This window comes from Polyodon spathula, chromosome 1 (genome assembly GCF_017654505.1).
Source record: "Polyodon spathula isolate WHYD16114869_AA chromosome 1, ASM1765450v1, whole genome shotgun sequence".
In the NCBI taxonomy this organism is placed as follows: domain Eukaryota; kingdom Metazoa; phylum Chordata; class Actinopteri; order Acipenseriformes; family Polyodontidae; genus Polyodon; species Polyodon spathula.
In genome coordinates this window covers 35,093,882-35,119,304 of record NC_054534.1, presented here as the reverse complement: position 1 = coordinate 35,119,304, position 25,423 = coordinate 35,093,882, and the positions used below count along the sequence as shown (strand labels likewise).

The 25,423-nt window shown below is 37.9% G+C and overlaps 1 protein-coding gene across 1 annotated transcript in view; it reads right to left on the bottom strand.

Moving 5' to 3' along the window:
- Nucleotides 1–25,423, bottom strand: part of LOC121317892 (netrin receptor DCC-like) — a 267,527-nt gene that overhangs the window by 31,730 nt on the left and 210,374 nt on the right. The window contains exons 16-22 of the mRNA XM_041253988.1: nucleotides 22,719–22,814; nucleotides 20,390–20,625; nucleotides 19,203–19,341; nucleotides 18,258–18,365; nucleotides 13,703–13,897; nucleotides 7,925–7,957; nucleotides 4,954–5,019 (exon numbers count right to left, since the gene is read on the bottom strand). Coding sequence (XP_041109922.1) covers nucleotides 4,954–5,019; nucleotides 7,925–7,957; nucleotides 13,703–13,897; nucleotides 18,258–18,365; nucleotides 19,203–19,341; nucleotides 20,390–20,625; nucleotides 22,719–22,814 — 873 coding nt within the window. The remainder of the gene's footprint in view (nucleotides 1–4,953; nucleotides 5,020–7,924; nucleotides 7,958–13,702; nucleotides 13,898–18,257; nucleotides 18,366–19,202; nucleotides 19,342–20,389; nucleotides 20,626–22,718; nucleotides 22,815–25,423) is intronic.

Genomic DNA, 25,423 nt, shown 5'->3' with positions numbered 1-25,423 from the left:
GCAACCCCAGGCTATGCTAGGCAGGCATCCTTGGTAGAAGTGAGGCAGGCATCCTTGGGTGAAGCAAGACAGGGAGTCAGGACAAGCTGGGGTGCGGGCGTTGGCCCTCTTCTCGGCCACTGCAGCCAGGCATTTCTTCCCCGTGCTTCCCTCAGCAGTCTATGCAAGGGCTGCTGAGGACCACCAGCGTCTATTCCTGGTCCTTCTGGTGCAGGGAGAGGCAGATCCTGCTCCTCTCCGCCTGACGGTGATGGAGGCAGAGGCAGCTCCAACTCCTCTCCTCGTGATGGTAGGGGAAGTGATACCAGCAGGCATTCATCCTCTGCTAGTGGGGGAAATGATACCAGCATGCAATCATCCTCTGCTGGTAGAAAGGGACCCAGCAGGCATTCACCCTCTGCTGGTGGGCAGGGACCCAGCAGGCATTCACCCTCTGCTGGTGGACAGGGACTCAGCAGGCATTTACCCTCTGCTGGCGGAGGTGGCGGAGGCAGAGGCAGCTCCTGCTGCTCTGCTCCTGCCGATGGAGGTGGCAGAGGCAGAGACAGCTCCTGCTGCTCTGCTCCTGCTGATGAAGGTGGCAGAGGCGTGTAGTCTCCTGGCGGTGGAGGTGGGAGCGGCGTGTAGTCTCCTGGCCACGGAGGTGGGAGCGGCGTGTAGTCTACCCTTATTACAGGGGACTGGTGAGGCTCTCCCTCACTTGCAGGGGACTGGTGCGGCTCTCCATCACTTGCAGGGGAAGGTGATGGAGGCAGAGGAAGCACCTGCTCCTCTCCTCCAGTTGGTGACGGTAGGGGAAGTGATACCAGCAGGCACTCACCCTCTGCTGGTGAAGATGGGAACAGCTCCCTCTCTGGCTTTCGATCCCCGCAGTCCCCCCGTCTGGGTGCTGGAGACTCTGCTGCCTGGGCTGCTGTTCCTTTTATAGCTGCCTCCAGGAAGCAGAGGACCAACTCCACACCTTCCTCCAGGGAGTTTGGGGTGTGTTCCCTCTTGTACTCCTCCCATCGCTCCCTGTCCATCAGCCACAGGACCCGGATGGCTATGGGCATGGACTGTGCCTCCCGCCCAGTATTGTCCTGGATCCAGTCCCTCAGCCTGACAGCGTCTTCTGACATTTTTTTTTTTTTTTTTTTAATGAATTTTCCACCCGCAGTACCCCTGATCTGACACTTGGAGGAGCTGTTATCCCACTCTCACACCACGTGTCACAAAGACGGCCAGTGTGGGTGGTGTCAGACCAGAGCCAGGAAATAAGCAACAGAGAGGTGGAGTTTGGTGGAGCTGAGCGAATGGTTTCGCTTAGTATTTAATAAATGAACAGACAGCCAGAAAATAAACGGTTAAGACAAACAAAACAGACTATACAGACAAACATGGTGAGCTGATTTAACGATTATTATTATTATTATTCTCTTTACCTCCGTCTCCAATCCCGTTCTCCACTCACCGAACACACAACCCAGAGTATGTGAAAACATGCAGCTTTTATGCATCTATACCGTGACTCGATTGCTAATCAATCATTCAATTGGAGTCGAGGTACAACTGCATGTAAATTAATAAAGTGCAATTCCCCATGCTGACATATTATTACTTTTTACTTGCACGTGAAGTGCTGTGCAATCCTCGTGCCTAAATACAAATATACATTTTAAACACTCGTGTTACACAGACCCGTTTATATCCCGTGTACCAATGACTATACACCAACATTAACAAACAACACAAAATACACACAGGGGTGGGCACTTTGCCACAAGAATACATAAACAGTTTTGAAAAATATCAGACAATGAATGTTAGTTAAGCAGTTAATGCATACTTGAAAACTAGAATCCTGTCACAAATAGGGCTCACCTTAATGAACTTTTAGCTGGGAAAAGGGGTTTCAGGAAAATGCAAATTTGTGGAATAACCATAAGTATTTATGCAGATTAATCTTCAATAGTTGACTCAAACTACAAAAGTGCTCTGTGTACTTCAGGTTTCTTCATTTTCCTAAAATCATAGCATGCCTTTTCCATACAATGCTGACCATATGTATCAGCTTGTCCTTTTCATTGTTGCTGCTAAATGTGAGAAATGACGGTTACATTTCTAAATTTCTAGTCTATTCCTGGACATCCCCAAGGTCAAGTAACAGCACAGTGCATTGTACTCTCAATGCATCCTATCAATTCAACTTCATCATAACAAAAGGAAAGCTACACTCCCTTGACTCCAATTTTTATCCAATAAACATTTTAGCCCTGGCACATTCAAATCAGAAAATATAAAATTATACACAGTTTGGCCTGTTTCTGTGATATACAATGAAATGAACAACAGCACAGCAAACAGAAACACATTCAGATTTGTAATCACTCAAAATATCGACAAAGTCCTAAAAGGCGATGAGCAGTCCTGGGAAGACGTGATATAACCTGGGACAAAATGAAGTGGTCTGGGTATAATATCTAGTTGTTGATTTTAATCCACTGTAATCTGTGTCGGACCAAAGCCTGGCTGCAGGGGAGCAATGGACCAGCAACTTAAAGCAGTGTATATTTTATAGCCACTACACAACCCATTTACCTCTTCAACATAAAAAAGAGAAAACGAGATTAGTTATGTAAAAATAGCTTGGTGTAAAAATGACACTTTACTGATTCAAAGAATCAGAATAGTTCTTGGTAAAGAAATCCTGGACATCGATTTGGAGAATTAAGGATTTTCAGATATTATTTTCACCTTTTCAATCATAAATAACACTGACAGTGACATGTTTTTTTGAGTTTCCTACAAATATAAGAAAAGATAGGAATATTGTACAGGATTATTCATTTTCCGATAAGCAAAATCCCCAAACCATGTCCCATACAACCTGCAGACTACAAGCTATTATTAAAATTGCCTTTAGTTTTCAAAACAGACTGTTCTGGATTGTATTATTGTGCAGTGCCTATATAGTAATGCATTGCGATATTAGAACATTCTATATTTATTTCCTTTGTTATTATTTTTCACAAAATTGGATGTCAACATTTGCTTTATTGTTAGATTTTGCCAACTAATGTAAGTATAAAAATCTTTGATTTGGGTGGAGAAAGTCACCTTGGATTCTGATATTATCAGGGTTTGGGCCAGGTCAATATTTCGATGGTGAGAATTTTACATCTCTAGTGGCACTTTAGCTCAAAAATTGAGATTGAAATTGAGTCTTTTGTACCTCTGGTCCCGTTGACATCACATTCTTTCCAAACTAATTTACCTAGGGACTGAAGAGGAGATGATTAACTCCTTGTATGAAATCCAGTGTAATCATACTTAAGATAAAACTTAATAAACCCGATGGCGAAAGTTTAGATTAGAAGTCTAGATTAGAAATGTGAACATAGATTAAAGGATATGTAACTGCAATCTCACAATCATGTATATATTTAACATATTATAAAACCAAAGGTAACGGTTTAAAGGTTGTTCCAAGCAGCAGGATAAACACTGTACTGCACCTTCTGTTTTATAAGCCTCCCTTTGTGCTGCTGTTACTGCAGCACGGAAAACTGGCATTGCTGCAGGACGTTTATAATCCTGAATGGTGGCTAATTGATTTTTTAAATGTCATTACACTTGAATGTCCAGTAGGCGTGGGGGAATATGCTTTTTATAAGCAACAGATATTTGTTTTGTTGATGACTGTTAATTATGCAGCTGCACTTTGTGTAGCTGTGTTACTGAGCTTTGCATTCACGCAGTTCTGCAGTTCAATAGGCAATCAATCTACTTGAATCATTCCCGTGGTCTGCTTGCAATAACGTTGCCTTTCCCAGCAGGGTTTTGTGATACCTCGAGTGTTTTGTGTCTTTACTAAGCTCAATAGCACTAAGAAACCACCAAAGTCCATTAGGTTAAAGAATAGAAGTCCTGACAGTACTGTACATCTAAAGCCCAGTTGGATGTGATCAGATGTAATAAATCTTTTGTAATCTACAAGGCCCTATTTCTCTCTGTTTCTGTGACTATCAGGTCACATTTAATTAAAATGTATTTCCCAGCTGGAAGCTTTGGCAAACAGAGAGAGAGAGGGATTAGGAGAGAAATACAACAAACACTGTGAAACATTTTGTATTGCTTATTCCAGGGTGGAGGAGTCTGTATTCAGGAACTCCTGTTGTGAGACTGGAGGCAGGGGATGGGGGCAGAGAACATACATATACTGTATAGTGTTTGCGGTCAAATCAGTTCAGCTTAGCTATTTTGTGGGCCGCTCCTTTTCACAGCACTTGTTTTTCTAGAACCAAATATATTCATCTAATTGGATTGTGTGTCTAGTTTGAGGAGGGAATTAGGGACACAAAGGCAACAAGGCTTCTTGATTTTTTTTTTTTTTACGTGCTACTAAATGCTTTTAAACTAAGTGTATACTGGTTAAGCATGCATATCTGCATGCCAACGGTCCAATATCTGATTGGACAGCTCAGGATTTTAACTCTGGCCAATGTCCTGTACAGTTTTTACAATGTACAGTACTTTTCAGTATCTCTTTCCTCCTTCGCCCATCCCCAAGGTGGTTTTGCATGATCCAGTATTTTTTTTTTAAGTAGTAGGTGGTAATGTTATGCATTTAGTGGTAAGGGTAATATCTCTCAAACACAGGTGAGCTTAGCACCGTAGAATGCAAACTGAAACACAAGCAGGAGGCTTATGTGAAAACAGTAAATCATGGGATTCAAAGTGCCTGTGGTCCACTGACAAGTTTTACATACCTTTAAGAACTAGAATGAACTAACATAGGCCACTAATATTTGTATAAATGTTCTTATTTTATATTTGTAACTGTGCTATTACACATGTTCTGTAACAATAACCTTTGGACTTGGCATCCTTAAACAAACACTGCTGAGAAAAGCAGGTATTCCCTGCAACTGTAAGCTATCAAAAGTTAGGCTTTAATTTGGTCCCAGTGCTTACCGTTAAGGCTGCTCCTATCTATCAGATTGGTGTCAGATGGCCAGTATCCTCCGTCTCCATGACGACCTAAGGAGCAGAAGGTATTTCAGAGAGAAGACATTAAAGGAATCAGAATGACATCCTTTACCTGATAGAAAAAGAGCTTTCCGGAAATGCAGGAAGAGACCATTATCTTATTCGTCTTGGCATCGACTTTGAAACAACTCAGTTTGAAACTGAACTTCGTTTAATTAAAGGTGTTCATCACAATGATATATGACAGTGACTGGAAATGGCAAGGCTAGTCTTTTTGAACTGCATAACAAAGCCATGCTCCATGAGTGTGATGGGACACGTATAACAATGTATACTCTTTAATGATAACATGTCTGCAGTTTCTCAAAATCTTTTTTTTTTTGTTTTTCATTTTATAGAGCGCTGAATGGTGATTGCACTTCAGTTGATTCTCCAGGGGTAGGATTTATATATAAAATTGTCTTTTAAGAGGCTCTGATGGAGACACAAAATATCTTTGGTACGGGTGAGGAAAATCTTCAAACAGTTACAGTACTATTAAAAACCTTTTTGAAAAAAGGGGAAAAAATACATTAAGCAGCTTGCAGAACGAATAAATAACGTTGTCTTGCCTGGAGAAGTGTGTCAAGCAGCCCCATCCATCAGTCTTATGACTAAATAAAAACTCAATTTCATGTGGGCTCTTGTCTAAATTCTGTGTAGAAATGTCTGTACATGGATAATGTGTTTAACGCAATTTGAATTTGCGATTACACAGCACATTTAGCCCTTTAATTGAATTTGTCGCTAAATGGTTATGCATGTGTTTAACAGTGTAATTCTCCTGTATTCATGGCGTATTAAAGCTATACATACTTAGAATGTGCAAGGAATGAGTTGACAGGCAAGAGGTTATGGCACTTCTTTTTTGGTTTGCATCTTGGGAAGCTGAATAGGTTTCCTTTTCTAATACAATCGTCACTTTAAAAAAAATATCATTTGCAGCCACTGCACTAATAATGAAGATCGGACATTTTGAAACTCCAGCAAGGCAGCTCTGAGCTTGACCCGCTACTACGGTGTCCATATTAGGACATCTTTGTACATCAGGCAAAAAGGAGTCATTGTCTGCTCCCTCCTCCCTCCCTCTGAATCACTCTCCTCCCTCTGAATCACTCTCCTCCCTCCTCTGAATCTCCCTCCTCTGAAACTCCCTCCTCACTCCATCATGCTTCATGCTCCCTCAAACATCATTTTTGCTAGTCTGGAGATCAGCCAATAAAGAACTGTTTCCAACTTTTACGCATTTTCATTGGCTAGATTAAATGCCGTCATATTGCTTGGGAGACCAGCTAAGTACATTAATGGGGCGTAGCTAACTAAACACATTCAACATTTGAGAGCTGAAAAAATACAATAAATAAATAAATAAATAATATATCTAAAGCCAAAGAATTATCGTTTTAGTGAGGTAATGATTGCAATTGCACATTTCAATGCATGCAAAGAAAGCCCAATAAAGCACGTAAAAAAATACACACTTGTTTAAAAAATATGCTACTTTAAAGTACACATTCTTGTACTGTTACTTTGCATAAAAGCATATACACACACTCCTCGTTATATCGCCCCTTACTATACTACGGATTCAGATATATCACGGTCCTGAAGATGCTCCCCTTTTTTACTGTCTAAATGCGTATGCCTTAGCTACAATATACACAGGCACTTACAATTACTGTTTGTTTTATTTTGTACTGCACATCACAAACAACAATATACAAAACAATTAAAAACAAAGCATTACTATCGTACTTTTATCATATACACACGCATTGCATAATAACACAAAGCAAATTAAATATCTACTTGCTGAAGCTGTTTCGATTTTAGCTAACGAGGTGTTCACTTGGGGCAAGGCAGTGACGTCGGCTCCCTAGCAACAAGCTTCCTATGTTGTTGTTGGTGAATGGATTATTTCAATGCAGCGGGTTTGTGCATTTAAGAAAGGAGAGGAAGACTTGTGAAATTAATTGGACACTGAACTTGATGAGAAGCAATTACCCTTCGCAGTATGAATTAAAATGGCGTGCTGCTTTTTATACGAAAAATTAGAAAAAGCGGATTGCGTAAAGGATTTATACTGGACCCTGACGCCCCCGATAAAACGAGGGAGTGGTTGTACAGTATTTTATTAGCATATTTGTTTTTCTATGGGTCTCTCGCTATATTGCCGTCCTCGATACATAGCGAATTTATATTGGACCCCGACACTCGCAATATATTGAATAGGTGGTGTATATATATATATATATATATATATATATATATATATATATATATATATATATATATATATATAGAGAGAGAGAGAGAGAGAGAGAGAGAGAGAGAGAGAGAGAGAGAGAGAGAGGCGCTAAAACAGTAAATTAACAGGGAGTGACTATCGTTTTAAGGACTTCTTCGGCTTAATAACATGCACTGAAATGGTATGAAAAGATAAGTCATGGCAATGCAATATTCTTGTGGAAACAGTGGAATAATTAACAGTCAGAAGAAGTATGTATGACTGAAGAACCTGAATACTTTTTCTTAAATGTCGAAACAAGCTTTCTAACCATGTAATGAAACTTCTGTCTGATCCTTGTTTTAATGAGATGTAGCTGCCGCATTGAGTGTTTCAAATTAATTCCTGGAGATGAGCTGACAACTTTATGGCAGGTGTGGGGGGAAAAAAAAAAAAAAAAAAAAAAAAAAAAATCACCAAAGACAATTTTCATCATTCCATTAAAGGTCTGACTCGGCTGAGCATAACTTCATTATAGAGATTAAGTATGATGGTGGCAGCTACATGCTGGCAGGTGTATGGACAGGTAAAGTCTGGGGTGCAAAAGTTCACTGCACTGTTCACTTCACTGCTGTAACAACATAGGGCTGACTTTTTAAAGGGAAGCTTGATAGATGGAGGACAACATACCTTGGTCATTAGCCATTTTGTCAGGGTGCTCAACTACAAGAAAAAAGAAAGAAAGGAAGAAGGAAAGAAAATGTTATTAGATTGGTGACAATGGAGATAACTGAGAGGTTGACATGTTAAATCAACATATTTGTTTGCAGCATTTTCAAACTGTCATCTTGCCCTTCAAACTGACTAATTTGAATGGGAAGATGTTACATTGCCCTTTACTGTACATGGGGAGAGAGAATAACGCATATCCAGTCTGTTATAACGCAGTATTTTATTTAATTTTTTACATAAAAGCTTGCAGACACTGCAGTGTGCTAGTGGCTTTTCAGTATAGAATGTAATGAGGGGAAGAACTCTGTAGATTGTACTGAAATTGTCAGTAACAATCAAAATGCAACTGATGCAAAGAGTAAAAATGATTGTTATATACTTAGAAAAATAATATCTGTAAATTGTACTGAAATAGACTTAATATTCAAATGCAACTAGCCATTTTTAAATGTATTGTTAAGGAAAATAAAACTGTCCTTTCAGTGGCTACAACTAACGTTTTAAAATCTTTCTTTAGTGTACATATTTCTAGGCAACACAGGCACTGGTCAGCTGACCAGGTATCTTCCACATGTATTTTGAAACCCTTAGATCAAAGCTCAAAGCTACTCAGTGTTATCAGTTAGGTGTTGCTAAACATACACTGCTGTTCTAAACTTGGCTGTCAGAAGTTTGGGTGTAGAAAATATTGAAGATTTAAAATATGTGATAACCAGCTTTACTTTTTAAATAGTTTTAGTAAGCGTCTATAATTATTTAACATGAATACCCTTATTGATTTCTGCATGGTTAATTAATTCCAGTCCACATTACAAATGTATTGATTAAACAGGTTTAGACAGTCTAAAAGCTATCACAAGCTGGCACATTTTCAGACATATAACTTATCACCTTTTTGCCCTCTAAAATGAGCATATTCAACAAGAAATACATTAATCGTGTCCAGCTTTTTATATAAAATCTGCTAAATTGTTATTTGTGGAGCTATTCAAACTTATTTTTCTGCAATTTCAAAGGTGAAAGACCACCACTTGAGTCATGTCAAGAAATGGTAAAACATTTTATAAATTACGTAATTCCATCCTGCAAAAATCCTTCAAAGAAACAACTCGTAGAAGTTGCAAATGGATGTGAAATCCCCCAAATCCTTAAAAGATATATAGGATGGTGATGACTCACTACTAAAGCAACTTGAAACACGAGGAAAGAATGTGAAACATGCAAACGTTTCAGTGATTTAAGATAACTTCTAGAATCCAGTATTACTGAACAAAGAAGAAATGGGCCTCTATTCAGGACACTTACAGGTGTATAAACTGGGATCAGTGACTGAGACAATGGAGAGTCAAAAAGAGCACAAAGAAGAAATTTAAAAAATGTTCAGTGATAGAAATTAAGATTCACAGGTTATTTCTAGCAGAAAGACATTGTCAGAACTATTGGGAGTATAATACTGATGAGGGAATGGCCGATCAGGCATGCAGACACACTTTAGGGAGCTAACTGGTGTGTCTTTAGAAAACACATTTATGAAGCTGGTGCCAGATAAAGGAAATAGAGTCCTGGTCTTAATGAAAAGTGTCACAAGTGATAAAAATAGAAAGATTGTTCAAATATTGGCACAGATTAGACTTGGGAAGAAAGTTCTGAAGGGGGCCAAGCTGAGTGATTCCTTTTTCTAACTTGGCTGTTTTTGTAAATGTAAAATGTTTTGGTCAGGTTTTACTTTAGCTTCTGGTGATGGGGTCTTAGGCAGGTTACGTTACTCGTTACTCTTAGTCAAAATCGCTCACAAATGTAATTCTTTACTGTATACTTAAGTTTTCTCTTATTTGATTTTGTTCTTATTTGCTACTGATTTTACTGTACTTTATAAATGTGATATTCTGTAACAATTTTAAGTTGCCCTGGTTAAGGGAGTCTGCTAAGAAATAAATTAATAAATAAATAAATAAGAAATAAATACATACATACATAAATAAAAATAAATAAATAAATAAATAAAGGATTGCCGCAAATCAACTTGCATGTTTTCTGGCCATTAAATAGAGATTTGTCATGTGATAAAACACTGCTATTAAAAGAGTCTGAAATATGATTTAAGGTGACTGGCCACATGTGAAGTTTCTCTTTTTCTTTTCATTAGGTGTATCTTTAGCATAAATCCAGACAGATGGACCAAGGATGAGCAAAGACAGTCCAAGAGACCATATGCTGTCAATCCCAGTGCTTTCTCTCATTTTTGCACTGGCTTACTTTCAATGGAGAGTTCAAAAAATACAGGAAATAATCAGGTTTTGTAATAGTCAAAAAAATACTGAGTTCCCTTTCAGGTATGGCTCTGTTAGTTATTACTAATGAGTTATCCTATGTGGACTGTACATACAATAGGTGCCACTTACTATGTGCAACATACCAAGGTTGGACAAAAACATTAAAATAACTGCCATATGTATAGTGTTCCGCATTTTTGTTTTTTTATCTTAACAATTATTGAAATAGGGATAGCATCAGGAAAAAAAAAAGTTTTTAATTGAAACATCGGTAAAAATCGAGAAAAAAAATTTCAGTAGACACACTTTACATGTGGAGTATGATTAAGTTTAATGTGCCTGGCATGTATAATGAAGTAGAATCTGTACAAATCGAGGCCACATTCTCCCCAAGTTACCTGGTACTTTGCAAATGTTTGGGCAATCACTGTGCTGACAGAGTTAGTATCTGCAAAAGGTATGAATGTGACATCAGCGCAAAACAAGCCAGGTTTAGTCACCTTGAAATAATAAAAAGAAAAAAAGCTGACAGAACTGGATGGTCCAAGGCATCGGGAGACGTGTCAAAAATCACACATTTCCATCCATGCTTTCCATAAATTTACCAACTAAAGCATAATCATTTCTGCTAAATATTTACAATTAAGATTGCCGGCGTTAGGCAGGGTTTAGCTGATGTCACCAACACATACCTCTCTGCAATAAACAGTGGCTGTCCAGCAAAGCACAGAGCTCTGACTAACTAATTAACACAGTCATTATGCACTCTCTTAGCGTGTGTAAAAGCAGCAGAAATGTATTGTTTGTCTCTCAGCTCACTTTCTTGTTTTACTTTAATGTGTAATTTATTTTCAATATGTTCTTTTATTGTCATCATGAACATATGCCTCAATGCAGCAGTATTTGCAACACTATGCATCCTCTGCCTTATATGGCCCTGTGACAGGGAGAGAAGGAATCTGTGCTGTAAATCTCCCTCCTGACCAGAAAAGGCGTTGTGTAAGGTGGGTAGCACACTTTTCCACAGCCATTTTGGGGCAAGCACGTAGCTGTGAGATTACTGAAAAACTCCATTGTAGTCAACATTTTCTCCCTATTCCTCATCCACTGAAAATATTACATTTTCGTGTAAGTATTTCAATTTAGTTTCTGATCAAGCTAGTTACTACGCCCAGCACTTGCCACAATAATTAGACTTTGATTGGCCATTGGCCAACAGAATCAGGTGATAATATGTTTGTGAAAAAACACAGAACCAATCACGTGCGATGTTTGAACGTTATTTGATCCTCGGTCTAAACGTACATGCTGTATCCTAGGATACAGTGTAGAGCTGCTTATTACAATGTCATCGTCAAACTAAAACAGCAGTTTAATCAAAATATTGTGTATTTCCCAATTATAGTACTGAGAAAATAGTGAAAAGTAGACTAAAATTGGGTATAAATCAGTAAAAACCGAGGTTCGGTTAAAATAAAAAATAATAAAAAATCCTGTAATTTTTCGGTAAAATTCTGAAATGCGGAACACTACATATGTAGCACACTTGGCAGTCCCTCACAATTGCTTTTGCTGATACTTGCATAGTGTGCGTCACGCATAACTATCAATATTCAATCATAAATTCTGAGGTAAAAGTAATTCAAGCAAAAAAAAAAAAAAAGTTTTGGCTAAATATGCTTTTACCAGTGTCTTCACTGGTTAGAACTAGAAGGCATAATCAGGCAAAAATGTAGTTTCTTATAGTTCTCCTAAAAACTGTGTATGGCATCTAAGAACTGGGCACAGAGAACACCCACACCCATATTCTGCTATTTATTAAATATATCTTAGAATGTAAAACTTGTAACAATTGAACCAAATTTCGGTGTTAAAAAATTAAAAAATCCACCACAATGACAATGCTAGAACATGAAACTCATCAACTTTTTTGTATAACCCAAAGTCTACTCAGCATTTCATTCATTGACTGTTCAAATCACAAGAAAAGCTTGCCAAAATAAGTAGGATTAACATTGACGATGGCATTTTTCAGCTGCGTATGCATACAATATTCAGTTTACTGCAAGTAGAAAATTCTGTTACTACATCTCTTATGTTTTTTTATATACGTTTAAGGCTCAGGTCAAACCTTTGGCTGGGGACGTTCATAAATATACAAATCAAAGCTTGAGTTTGAGTAAGCTGACAAGTAATAGCTACAAACAATTATTCTTGAGTAAATCAGAATTGGAAAAAAAAAAAAACTTATATGAATTTTCTCTCCCCAGGCTTCCAGCTTAAAATCTTTCTTAATCCAACACAACGCCTGCCTTAGCCACTAGTTGTTCGAACCAAATAAACTTAATCTTTAATCATTTCACAGGTCTCTACTTTGCATTAAACATGAACTTATTAGCTTGCTACTATAGCAACTGCAGCCAGATCTAGTAAGAAATTTAAAAAATCCTTCAGACATCAATGTCTCCTCTACCTCCAGCAATTTGGATCCTGAAGTTTTTTATTGGGGCTTAAGTTGTCACACTCTTTCTGTTTTTGTCATTTCTTGCCCCACACACAAATTCTCCTCCTAATGCTTTTGACTGAAACTAGAATTCTATATGTACAGTGCTGCCCCATTATAATGCGGGTGTCGGGGTCCATAATTGGAGACTGTGTTATTTGTGTTTCACCTTATAAGGAATATTGGCATTTTTGTTCCCAAAATGATTTACATTGCCCACAAGCCAAATTAATATTGTAGCATATGGTGGAAAATGAAGGAAGCAGAAACACACAATTTGCAGGTACTCAAATCCACGGTTTATTGGGAAGATTATTCCCAGCCCCTGCAAGCCTGGGCCACATCAAAAACAATAGTCTTGCACTCTCACAGCAGCTTGTCTTACTCGGCTCTGCCCACGCTGATGTGGGCACCCCCCTATATGTTTTCATGTCCCCGCTTCCCCGGACGTCACCCACTAATCCTGGCTGAGGCAAGCTTACTGCTTCTCTGCTAACGAACACACACACACACACACACACACACACACACAAAATCCTGGGTCATTACAATATATACAGTTTAATAGAAACTGTTGCTTGAGTTTCACCTCCACCGCATCGAGTTTTATTTTAACAGAGAAATATTTTCTTTTTTTGCTGTCTGCCATGCGTCGTACTGTATATCTGGAACATTCAAGTAAAATTGCATGTAAAACTGCATTACTGGGGAAATGGGAGCCTTACCGTGTTATAACCGATTCTGATCTATAACAGGTTGCATTATAACGGTACATTATAACGGCACTGTACTTAGTGTTACTGAACAAGCTATAGGGTTTATATCTTTTTCAACAATCGCATATCGTATATTAACATATCCCTCTTCATAACTTGGTTTTGAGCAATTATTTTCATTTAAATTTGTTATGCTTCTTGTCAAAATGATGCTAAATGAACAAACACAGTGTATAATGACAACCTTTAGGTGTTCTGAAGAGGATAGGATCAGAGAGCGGGCCAACCCCCTTTGCATTCTTGGCTTGGATGCGGAAATAGTAAACCGTGTCCAGGTTGAGGTCCATGACCTGGTGGGTGAGCCGATCACCACTGATAGACTCCATAACCCAGTCATCAATAGGCAGGTTTTTGTCCAATGTGTAGAAAAGGATGTATCCTGGGAAAAAATTACACAAAGAATAAGTTGCAGAATTCCATCAACCCCCCCTTACTGTCTAGAAAAGTGTTGAATTATGTTTAATTTGTTTCATAGGACCTTTTTTAAAGAACTTATTCCATAGTTGAATCAGCGCTTTAGTAATGTGATCAGAGCTCTTTCTATGGCCATCCCAGACATTTAATGAACCACAGTTCCATTGTGAACCAGTTTCATTAATAACATAACAATCAATCGTTGCCTGTAACATATAGCCATGTTGAGAACCTCAATAGTCTGACAGTGAATATTTGTAAGTCTTGACCACGGTTTTAACACTGTTTAAAAATTATACAAATATCCACAAAGTAGGCTGCTGATGTGAGAACCATCTGTACTCTACCACCTTCACAAATTCTGACCTCGTGGGGGATGAGTTACACAACTTTTCTTTTGCATGCACACAACTGAACAATTTTCTCTCTCTCTCACTTGTGCTTTATGCAGATATGACCCTTTATGTATGTATGAACCTACTTTTCAGACCTATACTTTCAACTAGTTGGCACTTCTACTGTAGAAGCGCCAATATTAAAACATCTACTTTCAACACATTCTGCACTGAAGAAAACCTTTAATACAGCTCAACACAGCATCTTGAAGATTCATTTATTTTCAAAGGGAATTTTCTTTTTTCTGAGCAGCATGGTATTAAGAAGAGGTGCATAACTGCACAGTTACCATGGAATTATCACCTTTGCTACTAGAAACAAACAATGCTCAAATTGTCCTTGCTGGAAAGTATGAACATTGAATTACACTATGTAACACAATTTTTGTTCCTGGGTAGTAAGTGTTATTTCCTAATTGCTTATGCCTCAAAAGTATAGAAAATGGCTATTATTCCCTACAAACTTTGCTTTTGTGACCAGGAAAGTGATATTTTGAAATTTACCTATTTTCAATGAGAAAACGGGCGAATTTGTGTATTTTCGTTCACATAAAGTCAGAAAAAAACAACATATGAATCCAAATTAACATGTATTTATTTACTAAAGTAATACAAAAATGACTACAAAAGATTTAGAAGTGAGTAGTTTTTCGAGATTTAAATTATACTGTAAATCACTTTCACGAATCAGCCTCCAAATGTAGTCTCCCATCATGTTCTCATTATACTGTCCTTGGTAGCGGCGTTCAAAGTCCAGTATATCCTGGTGGAAGCGCTCGCCTTGCTCCTCCGAGTACGCTCCCATGTTCTCCTTGAATTTATCAAGATGAGCATCAAGGATATGGATTTTGAGGGGCATCCTACAGCCCATTGTGCCGTAGTTCTTCACCAGAGTCTCAACCAGCTCCACATAGTTTTCGGCCTTGTGATTGCCCAGGAAGCCCCGAACCACTACGACAAAGCTGTTCCAAGCCGCTTTCTCCTTACTAGTGAGCTTCTTGGGGAATTCATTGCACTCCAGGATCTTCTTTATCTGTGGTCCGACGAAGACACTGGCTTTGACCTTTGCCTCAGACAGCTTAGGGAACAAGTCTTGAAGGTACTTAAAGGCTGCCGACTCCTTATTTAGAGCACTGACAAATTGTTTCCTAATTTGATGTGCAGTGGTGTCATCAGCACCTTCCGGGGGTCCACCAGTGGCTCCCACTTGGCGTTGTTCCTCCCCACAGAGAATTGGGTCCGCTGTGGCCAGTCCCGCCTGTGGTAGTGCGCCTTGGTGTTCCTGCTGTCCCAAAGGCAAAGATAGCAGGGAAACTTGGTAAAACCGCCTTGGAGACCCATCAGGAATGCCACCATTTTGAAGTCTCCTATGACCTCCCAGCCGTACTCATCATACTTCAAGGTGTCCAGCAAGGTCTTGATGCTGTTGCAATCCTCTTTGAAGTGCAACGAGTGAGCCAGGGGAAGAGACGGGTACTTGTTACCATTATGGAGCAGTGCGGCTTTGAAGCTCCTAGATGAGCTGTCAATGAAGAGGTGCCACTCATTCTGGTTACAGGCGATTCCGATTGCCTCGAACAGACTGGTCACATTGTAGCAGAAGCAGAGCCCATCTTGACAGGTGAAGAAGCTGGGAAAAGGTTGGTGACGCTTCCTCTGATCTGCGACTTGCACACTTTCATCTAACATGTTCCACTGCTTGAGCCTAGACGTCAAAAGCTCGGCATTGGACTTGGTGAGACCAAGATCTCTAATCAAGTCGTTGAGGTCTTTTTGGTTGGCGTAGTATGGGTTTCTCTCCTCAGCTCCACCTCTGAAATTGTCATTTGGATCTACAACGTCTTCCTCGCTCTCTGACTTGCTGCTCTCGTCTAAAGACGGCTGCTCTCTCTCCAGAGGAGTGGGTACAGGGAGCTCATGGCAGTGTGGCACCGGGGCGATGGATGAAGGAAGGTCCGGATACGTGATAGCAGGTGCATTCTTGCCAGTCTGACGTTTGGAAGGGTCCACCATGCAGAAGTAGCAGTTGCTTGAGTGGTCAGTGGGTTCCCGCCAAATTCTTGGGATAGCGAACTTCATGGCTCTCTTTTCCCCTCTGTACCATCCTACAAAAATACATTTATTTCACCCATGACTAATGTGTAAGAGATTCTCGCAACATTTTTCATATATGATATTTTTTTTCAATAACATTGAAAATTGTAAAACATTTTAAAATTAAAAACTTTTACAATTTTAAAAATTTTAACAAATTTTATAACATAAAATTCCGAGCAACAATTGTCCATCTTACCTTCTAGAGTTTTTTTGCAGTGCTCGCAGGTGAAATGAGGTGCCAAGGGTTTGTCTTGATCCCTGACAGGCATGCCGAAATATGCCTTGTAGGCCTCACACATCTTAGCAGATGCTTCCACGGAGTACTTTTTCGCACTTGTCTTGATAAATTGGCCGCAGACATAGCAAAATACGTCTGCCGGATGCTTGCAGTCTCTTGATGCCATCTCAGAAAAATGCAGATATGTATCCACTTAGGTAGCTGGAACTAAACTGAACTGGTGGGCTTAAGGCCCCTGTATTTATACTACTATTTATATTACTGGAAAGTTCTAGAAAGTTCTAGAAGTTACTCCAAGTTTACTCAGCACTGAATCTATCTGGAATGTTCTGGAAAATAGGTAAATTTCAAAATATCACTGTCCTGGTCACAAAAGCAAAGTTTGTGGGGAATAATAGCCATTTTCTATACTTTTGAGGCATAAGCAATTAGGAAATAACACTTACTACCCAGGAACCAAAAAAAAAAAAAAATTTCTTACACGGTGTTATTTTGTCTCCAGTAGCTATAATAGCAGAACAACAGCTAAAGCAAGAGATGGCCCAGAAGAAGGGCTTATTTGTTTACTTTGATGTCCATGTCAGATGCAAAGAATCCATAAAGTAAATGATTTGTACAGTGGTACAATATCTCCATCCATTTACTATGCTTCAGCAATCTCTTTCCATGCCAAAAGCAAATGATGCTTTTCACCTCAATTATCTGGTCAATGTTTATTACAATACACATCCACTATTACAATACACGTTTATTATACCGAAGGCTATATATATTTTTTTTTTTTTATTGTTATCACATATTTCACGATTTCCATGTAACATGCATTTCCCAGTGAAAATTCCCATTTCTGAAATAATAGTGTAAATATACATATTTTGTATCAAAATGAAATACAGCAAACATTTGCCTTATTGACGCATAACCTGTTACACGGCATTTAGGAACCTGGGAGGCGGTTTCGTTAAATTCCGGTAAATGACTGAAAATGCTGCACAGAGCTGCACGATTTCTTTAAAATTTGTTCAATGAAAAATACAACAGCTGCATCAAATATAAAAAATATGTCTGCTTAAGATCGCTCTGTCCGGTACAAGAAGGGGGCATTTCACGTGTCTGTTGTTATTTTTATATGTATTTATGTTTTTATTTTGTTTGTTAATTCACTGATGGTGAAAATAGAATGTATTAAAAAAGTAGACATAAAAAATAAAATATTTAGCATTTACTGTTTTTCAGGCAAGCATTGAAACGTTTAAGAACATTTGTTGTATAATAACTCAAGATAAAATGATCAGTTTTGAACGTAATAGCACTATTTTTGCTGATTTAATACATATTTTGTTTAATTGTGAAACGTGTTTATTTTTGTATGCTTTACAACACCTCATTAAACCTTCACAAGGGTGAAATAAAAAAAAACAAAAAAAAAAAAATAAGCCTTATTAAATTTTAAGCTCTAGGTGAAACAAGATTGTAAAGGTGGCACAAAGTAACTCTACTTTGGAGTGACGTAAATAAGACATCCACAGGTAGTTATAACTTGAAGGGCAATTCAACCGACCACTACAAACAATGCATGACACACAGCATCTTACCTGTGATTTTTCCATTGGCCTCCAATGGTGGCTGCCAGCTGATGATGACTGCCCGAGGTTTCCCTTCCCTGTTGATTACAGTGAGATCCTTTGGGGCAGAACTGGGAGCTAAAAAACATAAAGGCATTAAGTAAATGGATTAGGGAAACTGAATGAAATATCTGACAAGTCTGAATTTGCTGGTGTAATTAATTTGAAAGACAGGTTCATATTAACCTGAAATATGAAGTCCTTTTTTGTGTGTGCATCAGCTTCTATTTGTTCATCGGTGTACTTTTTTTGTTAACCTTTACTTTTAATTGTTCTCATGGAATAGACCTCAGCAGACACTCATGTAAAACACAATATTAAGAATCTTTCCACCAAGAATAATGTACCTTGAAATGAGTTGTTTCCATTGCCGTATCATTTACATAACTAAGATGGATCAGTCTCAGCTCATACCAGAGCGACAACAAACAGAAGGCTCAAAGAAAGGTTTGCGGAAAAGGAAATCCGAAATATCTACTAAAGGAGACTTCAGAAACAGCTTAACTGTAAACAGGGGAGATGTGACACTCCAGTTGCATATTTCAACCTGCATGGTGCATAATCACTTATATTTAACCATTTGAACCTCATTTATTCCCCCCAATTAAAATAAATAAATAAATACAACAAAAATATAATGCTTCCCATAATAAGTGGCAACAAACAGACTTCTGAAGTCAGTTGTTTTACAGAGCTTTCAAACTGGTTACAAGTAATATCATCTTACTACTGTACCTGGTTTGATAGAAAACCATAGGCAATGGAGGTCATACATCTTTTTGTGAAGAAATAATTACAGTTCAATAACAGTGTACAGTGTGCAACATTCTGCTTGGGTATGCTGCAAGTAGCAACACTTACTGTAATTAGAATAAAATACCAAACTGAAGTGTAAGCAAAAGATTAAACACATACCAGCTTCATAGGTTGTCGCATGTGCAGTCATACTCCATGTGCTTGACTTTCGACCTTTCGTTATCATGACAGAAAACTCATACATGGTGTTGGGTTTGAGTCCTGTTACAGTGTGACTGAGGGCTGTGGTGTCTGCAGACTGGATAAAAAGTCAAAAATTTAAGTAACTGATGATTTTTAATTATATCAAGGACTTGCACGTGAAGCTTGTAGAATTATAGGATCATGATTACATACACTCTGCAATCACATGGTTAATTAACAATGTATGTGTTAACATCACTGGGTGGTACAATATTGATGAATGAGCTGAGGTCTCAAACACACAGCTTTATTGCTCCTCATAGTTAATTACCATGTCAAATGCACATATGGGCTTCAACAGTACATTTAGTTTATTACGTCATTGTGTTCCCCATGGATTGTTTGTGGCCAGTACCATTATTCAGCACTTCATGGCTTGGTTTATATGCAAAAATAAGCCTCACCTTTCTCACGCAATTTTGGTAGTAGCTTTTGGGCTATGTGGTTTTACATGTCGCTTTCAACTAGAGAGAGAAATTCTCCTTCAAAATTCAAACAAACTAATTCATATTAATGTAAGGGAGGGTATATTAAAAAAAAATATATAGGCCAGTGTTCCAATTTGGTGATGTGTGATTGCTGATATCGTGCAGTTTTCTTTGACTGGGTCTTGTAAACATATGGTACAGCTTTCAAACTTGTTGACATACCAGTGCGAGAGGCGCTTTTTAGTCGGACCATTTTTTGTCCGTGTGCTATGGCGTAAGGAATGTGTGCAGTATGCTCACGCTACGTCAATGGAGAGAAAATTTGCAGTTTCTAACTCAAACACATGTAAACCAAGCCTATGTCTGCTGTATAATTTACGTTATACATGCATAATCAACAGTATGCACACAGCAGCAGAAGCAGAAAAGAAGCAGAAGCAGAAGAAGCAGAAGCAGAAGAAACAGAAGCAAAAGCAGAAGAAGCAGACGAAGCAGAAGCAGAAGTAGAAGCAGCAGAAGCAGAAGTAGAAGCAGTAAAAGCAGCAGAAGTAGCAGAAGCAGCAGCAGAAGAAGCAGAAGCAGCAGAAGAAGAAGAAGAAGAAGAAGAAGAAGAAGAAGAAGAAGAAGAAGAAGAAGAAGAAGAAGAAGAAGAAGAAGGAAAAGGAAAAGCACTACCTTGTATTTGCCGCTGGTGGAGTAGCTGGTCTTCCATTTGACAGTGTAGAAGCGTACCTCAGTCACCTTCTGGTTCTTGGACATTGAATTGTCAGCCCAGCTGACCCGTACAGAGTCAGGGGTGAGTGCCACAGCCTGCACACCTACAGGTGGGATCATGGGGGTGGAGGTATCTGGGATTGGGGTAGGGAATTTATCAAACAAATGATACAAATCATCTGTTGGGTCAACAGGGTCTGGGTTGCACATGCACATTGAGCCAGAGAATCATGCAAAAATTAAATTGGAACAATAATAAATAAAAAATGAAAAGCAGCCATTTTCCACAGGGTGAGAATGGGCGGTCAAGAAATGGGGTGGGAAATGGTGGAGAAGGGCAGAAAAAAAATCCCATTAATCTAGTTAAGTGCATAAAAAGAGAAAGCGCCAGTGGAGCTAAATTAAGTGAAAAGAAATCTTAACAAATCCATACACAGAGTGATGTACAGAACAGTAACCCAATTAAACAGTTTAAATTAGTTTAACAATGTTATAAACCTGGGCTTTTCAGCCTGTCACCAGAGCTGCCAAATACACTTGAGGCTAGTCCCATTTACTGCTTCAATTTGCAGCAGAGTTTGAAAAAGTAAATATGTATATGCATTGGGCAGTCCTTAATTAGTTTTGACAGTACACTGATTGGGGCTGAAAGGAGCCTGAAACTATATTTCACACATAACAAAGATATATCCATGTCTTTGACTTTCAGAAGCTAGAGTTTAAAGCTAATTTGTTATGGTTGAACTGTAAAATATGAATGCACTGTAATGTTTACATTGCTTTCCTGAAACTGATTTTTTAATGCTTTCAAAAAAACAATAATAAACTGCAGAAATATACTATGCTATAGTTCTATGCATTCCAATTATTCACATGATCAGGGATGTGGTCTCAAAAGTGCTCTGAGTGCTTCAGTGACTTCTTTTATTAGAAGCTTTCACTGCTTTTGGTTTCTACATACACAGGCCTGATAATAGATCATTAATAAAGGGTATTTTCCTTTTAAATATACTTCATACTAGCGAAGCTTGCTTTGAGCATGGTGCATCATTTGGCTTTATTCACTCTGTGCCCAGGGGGTCTGTTATTGGCTCTTCTCAAACTTGTATGGTGACTGTGTGGATTAACAGTCTGTTTTTAATTGACTGAGTGATATTTAAATGGAAACTAATGTAAATGTGCATAAAACAAGGGCAACAGTCATTACCTGACACACAAGGAAAACCATAAAATGAGTATTGAACACTTCTAAGGGTTGAAACAGTGGAAGTTCTAAGTGCTATGGGACACGCAAATGTTATTTAAGGCTGTTGGGATGGGTACAAAGGCTTTTTCCTGTTCCAGCGAGGTTTATTTAAACACAGACAGGAGCAATAATAAAACACCAGCTTTTTAAATATGCATTTATCCACAAAGCAACATAGATTTGCTAATAAAATAAAGTATATTCTATGCCAATGTTACTTTCCAGCTCACAGACAGATGCCACAGATATAATTAATCATTAGTGTACATTATAACGTGAAAATTTGTTTGTTAATTTATATGATGTTCAGCAAGTTTCTACATGCTAGGTTTGGTTCATATCTCAGCATTTCCTGTTTTTTTTTTTTTTTAAATACTGGCCCACAGACCGACATCAGTAACCAGCTTGAGATAGCTATTCAGTCTGGGTAACATAAAAGGCTTGATGGGGCCTGTTAACTCTGTGTCTCATATTGTAATTGTTCAAAACCCATTTGGAACCACGACAGGTAGCTTTGACTCACACTCTGTGCAGTGTATAATATACTGTGTAGGTAGGATAATGCATCTTATTTCAAGAGCAGGCTTTTTCTATTGTACTGCTGTGTAAAAGGAGCTGAAATCAGTTATGCCTGCAGGTTCAGTTGCTGAGCTTCAATACAAAACCGAAGCACCTGGCTCCTAGCTACTGTATTAGTTTAGTACCTGAGCAAATTAAATGTGGAAAACAGTGCAAACCGATGAGAATGCTGATTTTCCAGTGACCTAATTTCTGTCCTGGTGCCCTTGATTTCATGTCTTCCACAACCTCTTTCAGTGTGCAGTATATTTACGTTATAAAAACAAACATACTGTACTGTGAAGCCTGAATGCAATGGAACCTCTGTGGTCACATAAAGCAAATATCCGCTTATTCAATGTGTCTCTGTTATCATTCACAAAAAACAAAAATCATTCTGTGGTTTACTGGCTGTTAACTAGAAAAGTGCCACTTAGGTCAAGTGACAGTAACATTTTTTTTTTCCTGTATTTGTTTTTAACATACCTGTCATAGATCTGGTAACTGCACTCTCGTAGAGAGGGACCCCTTCTCCTGCATTGTTGAAGGACTTCAGGGAAATAACATAATGGGAGCTTGGCTCTGTTGAACAGAATACATAGAATGTTAATTTATCACACATTCTAGGAAGAAAATGTAACACCAGTACTGTATATTAAGTGTTCTATAAGAATACTACCTGCAATCTGCAATCATTTCATAAAGGGAAATAACATTAGTTTCATCAAACAAAGATGATATAGCTTTAATGTTGAAAAAACTCACAATTGCAGGTGTTCCCTATTTTGCATGCTGGAAACAGGTATTTTAATTTTGTACATTCTAATAATAGAATGTAAAATATGTACACTATATTACATTCTCATAAAAAGATTTAACATTTATTTTGTGATTATGTACCGTTAACGTGGAATTCTCAAATACAACTGCTGCTTATTTTGCATGCTGGAAAACAGATTTCCCTTAACCCTTTCCGTTATTGATGAATTGGAGGCAACATTTGCAACAGTATATGCAAGTGACTTTATTCATCTTAGTATCAATGCTTCTCTCTGGGTTACCAAGTTGCACTGCAATTGTGAAACAATGTACATCAACTCGATCCGATGACCACTGCCAGCACACTAACTACATAACACCAAACACATTAAAAAATTCCACAGTTCTTAAAAAAAAAACACCTTGAAAATGTACTGAGCCTGTACGTAACTGAAAATATTTTGCTTAAATCAAGGTCTTCTTCATGTCAGATTCATACATTCCAAAATCAAAAGGCCATTCTCTTTTTGTTTCTCAATCAAAATGTCACTAGTGAATTACAAAAGTTAAATCTGGTCGATTGCACACGAGTTTCTTCTCCACAGTTCAGTTCTGCAGCACTTTATTTGATAGTCAAGGAGCATGAGCTGAACTTCATTAGCTTAAGTTCATAATGTATCACTGGAGACTGCTTGGTTTATTCTTTAAAATAAAAGACCTTCAGTTTAAGAATCCACAGGTATATAACCCTGTTAATTACCTTTAACAAAAAATCCTACGTAATTTAACATACACCAGTTTTAATTGCCTGTGTGCCAGGCATAATGGTATCTCAAATGATCTACTCTAAAAGGCATTACAGTATGAAATGAAGCAATTTCAAACAGTGCTCTCTCTGCATGTACATTTTAAGTATTCTTTGCCCTTTCGTCTAAAAGGACACTTGAAGAACATGTAATAAATATTTGGAGATTTGTTTCACAAACAGGTGACATCTTACTGTTATTTCCAAGAGATTGGTAAGACATAGTAGCTTTTATTGTTAGAAAGAACAATAGCCAAAGGATAGGATTGCATTCATTAATATTTCATTTTGGTTGAGAGGACATCTGTTAAATGTTAAAAGTCTGTATAAAATGTTCATGTTTCCAAAGTAACTTTAATGCTTTTTTTTTAAATTTAATTTCCAGTTCAGTTGTTTTCCTATTTTTTTAATAAAGTCAATGATTTTAATTAAAATATATGTGCTTGCATTAAATAGAACTCAAAATGAGTACCGTTTGAATATAAGAAACAAACAGAAGTATGCAATTGCTTTGTCTGGTTTTAATTATACTGTTTAAAAGAATCATAAAATATTATACTCTCTAACTCTGCACAGGGAGCACTGGGGTACTGGTATGTTACACAGCATACACCATTTGTAATGGATCCAGTACAAACTACTCTATCATAAACCTTTCCCTTTGATAGAAAAACAATGAAAATGGTAACAGGTGGCATTATACAAATGCTTCTGCAGTATTTCACTTCTGATTGGCCTCATCTGGTCTTGGTTAATAGAGTTGCCTCCTCAACCACTTCCTCACGTTCTTTCCTGCTGTACATGGGGATAGCAATAAGTAGTTTGAAAATTGCCAGAGCAAAAGAGCACTGAAAATAGTTATTTGATGTTACACGTAAAATTGGGATCATTCAGTTTATAGTATGTCATTCAAGGTTCCAGACAGCATGGGCTTTTTTTGAAAAGCATCTTTAATGGCTCTGAGAAAGGACTGGGTGAACAATGATTTGTAATTCAGAGTTACAGGACAAAGTGGCAGGGCAATATTGGGTACAATACAGTATTTACAGCATACAGCATTTCAGTGGCACTTAAAAATAATGTGTAGTTTAAAATTAGTTTCCTTACATAAGATATGTGTTTACCATAGTTTATCCTACCATATACTGTATGTCCGTTGCTTATTATGTTTTGCCACATTTTGCTAGGATTATACCTCAGGAAACCACAATTACTTTGCAAACCATTCAAGGTTATCTAAGATTACTTGTTTTAAAAAAAGATTGTTTTTACTAACGCGATTAAAATACATTTTACATTATTATTTAAACAGGAAGGTCATAATTGCATCTGACTAAAGTAGCTTATAAATGTAGAGTCATTCCTTTCTAGTGGGTTATGATAGTTTAAAGGATGTGTTAATTTTTTTCTTTTAGAGAAGAACCAATTATCTTCTTGTATAAGGAAGGTAATCCATTTTTTTTAAATACAACTGTTATAAAATTAACATGTTTCTGTGAGTAACAGAATCGTTTTCTTAGCAGACTTTTTTGATACCCCCTACAAATATCAAATAAACTGAAAGTAGGTTTTTGCAACTCCAGGGGAATTATTTCAATTTCAGAAAGATTAATGGATTTCTCGGTTG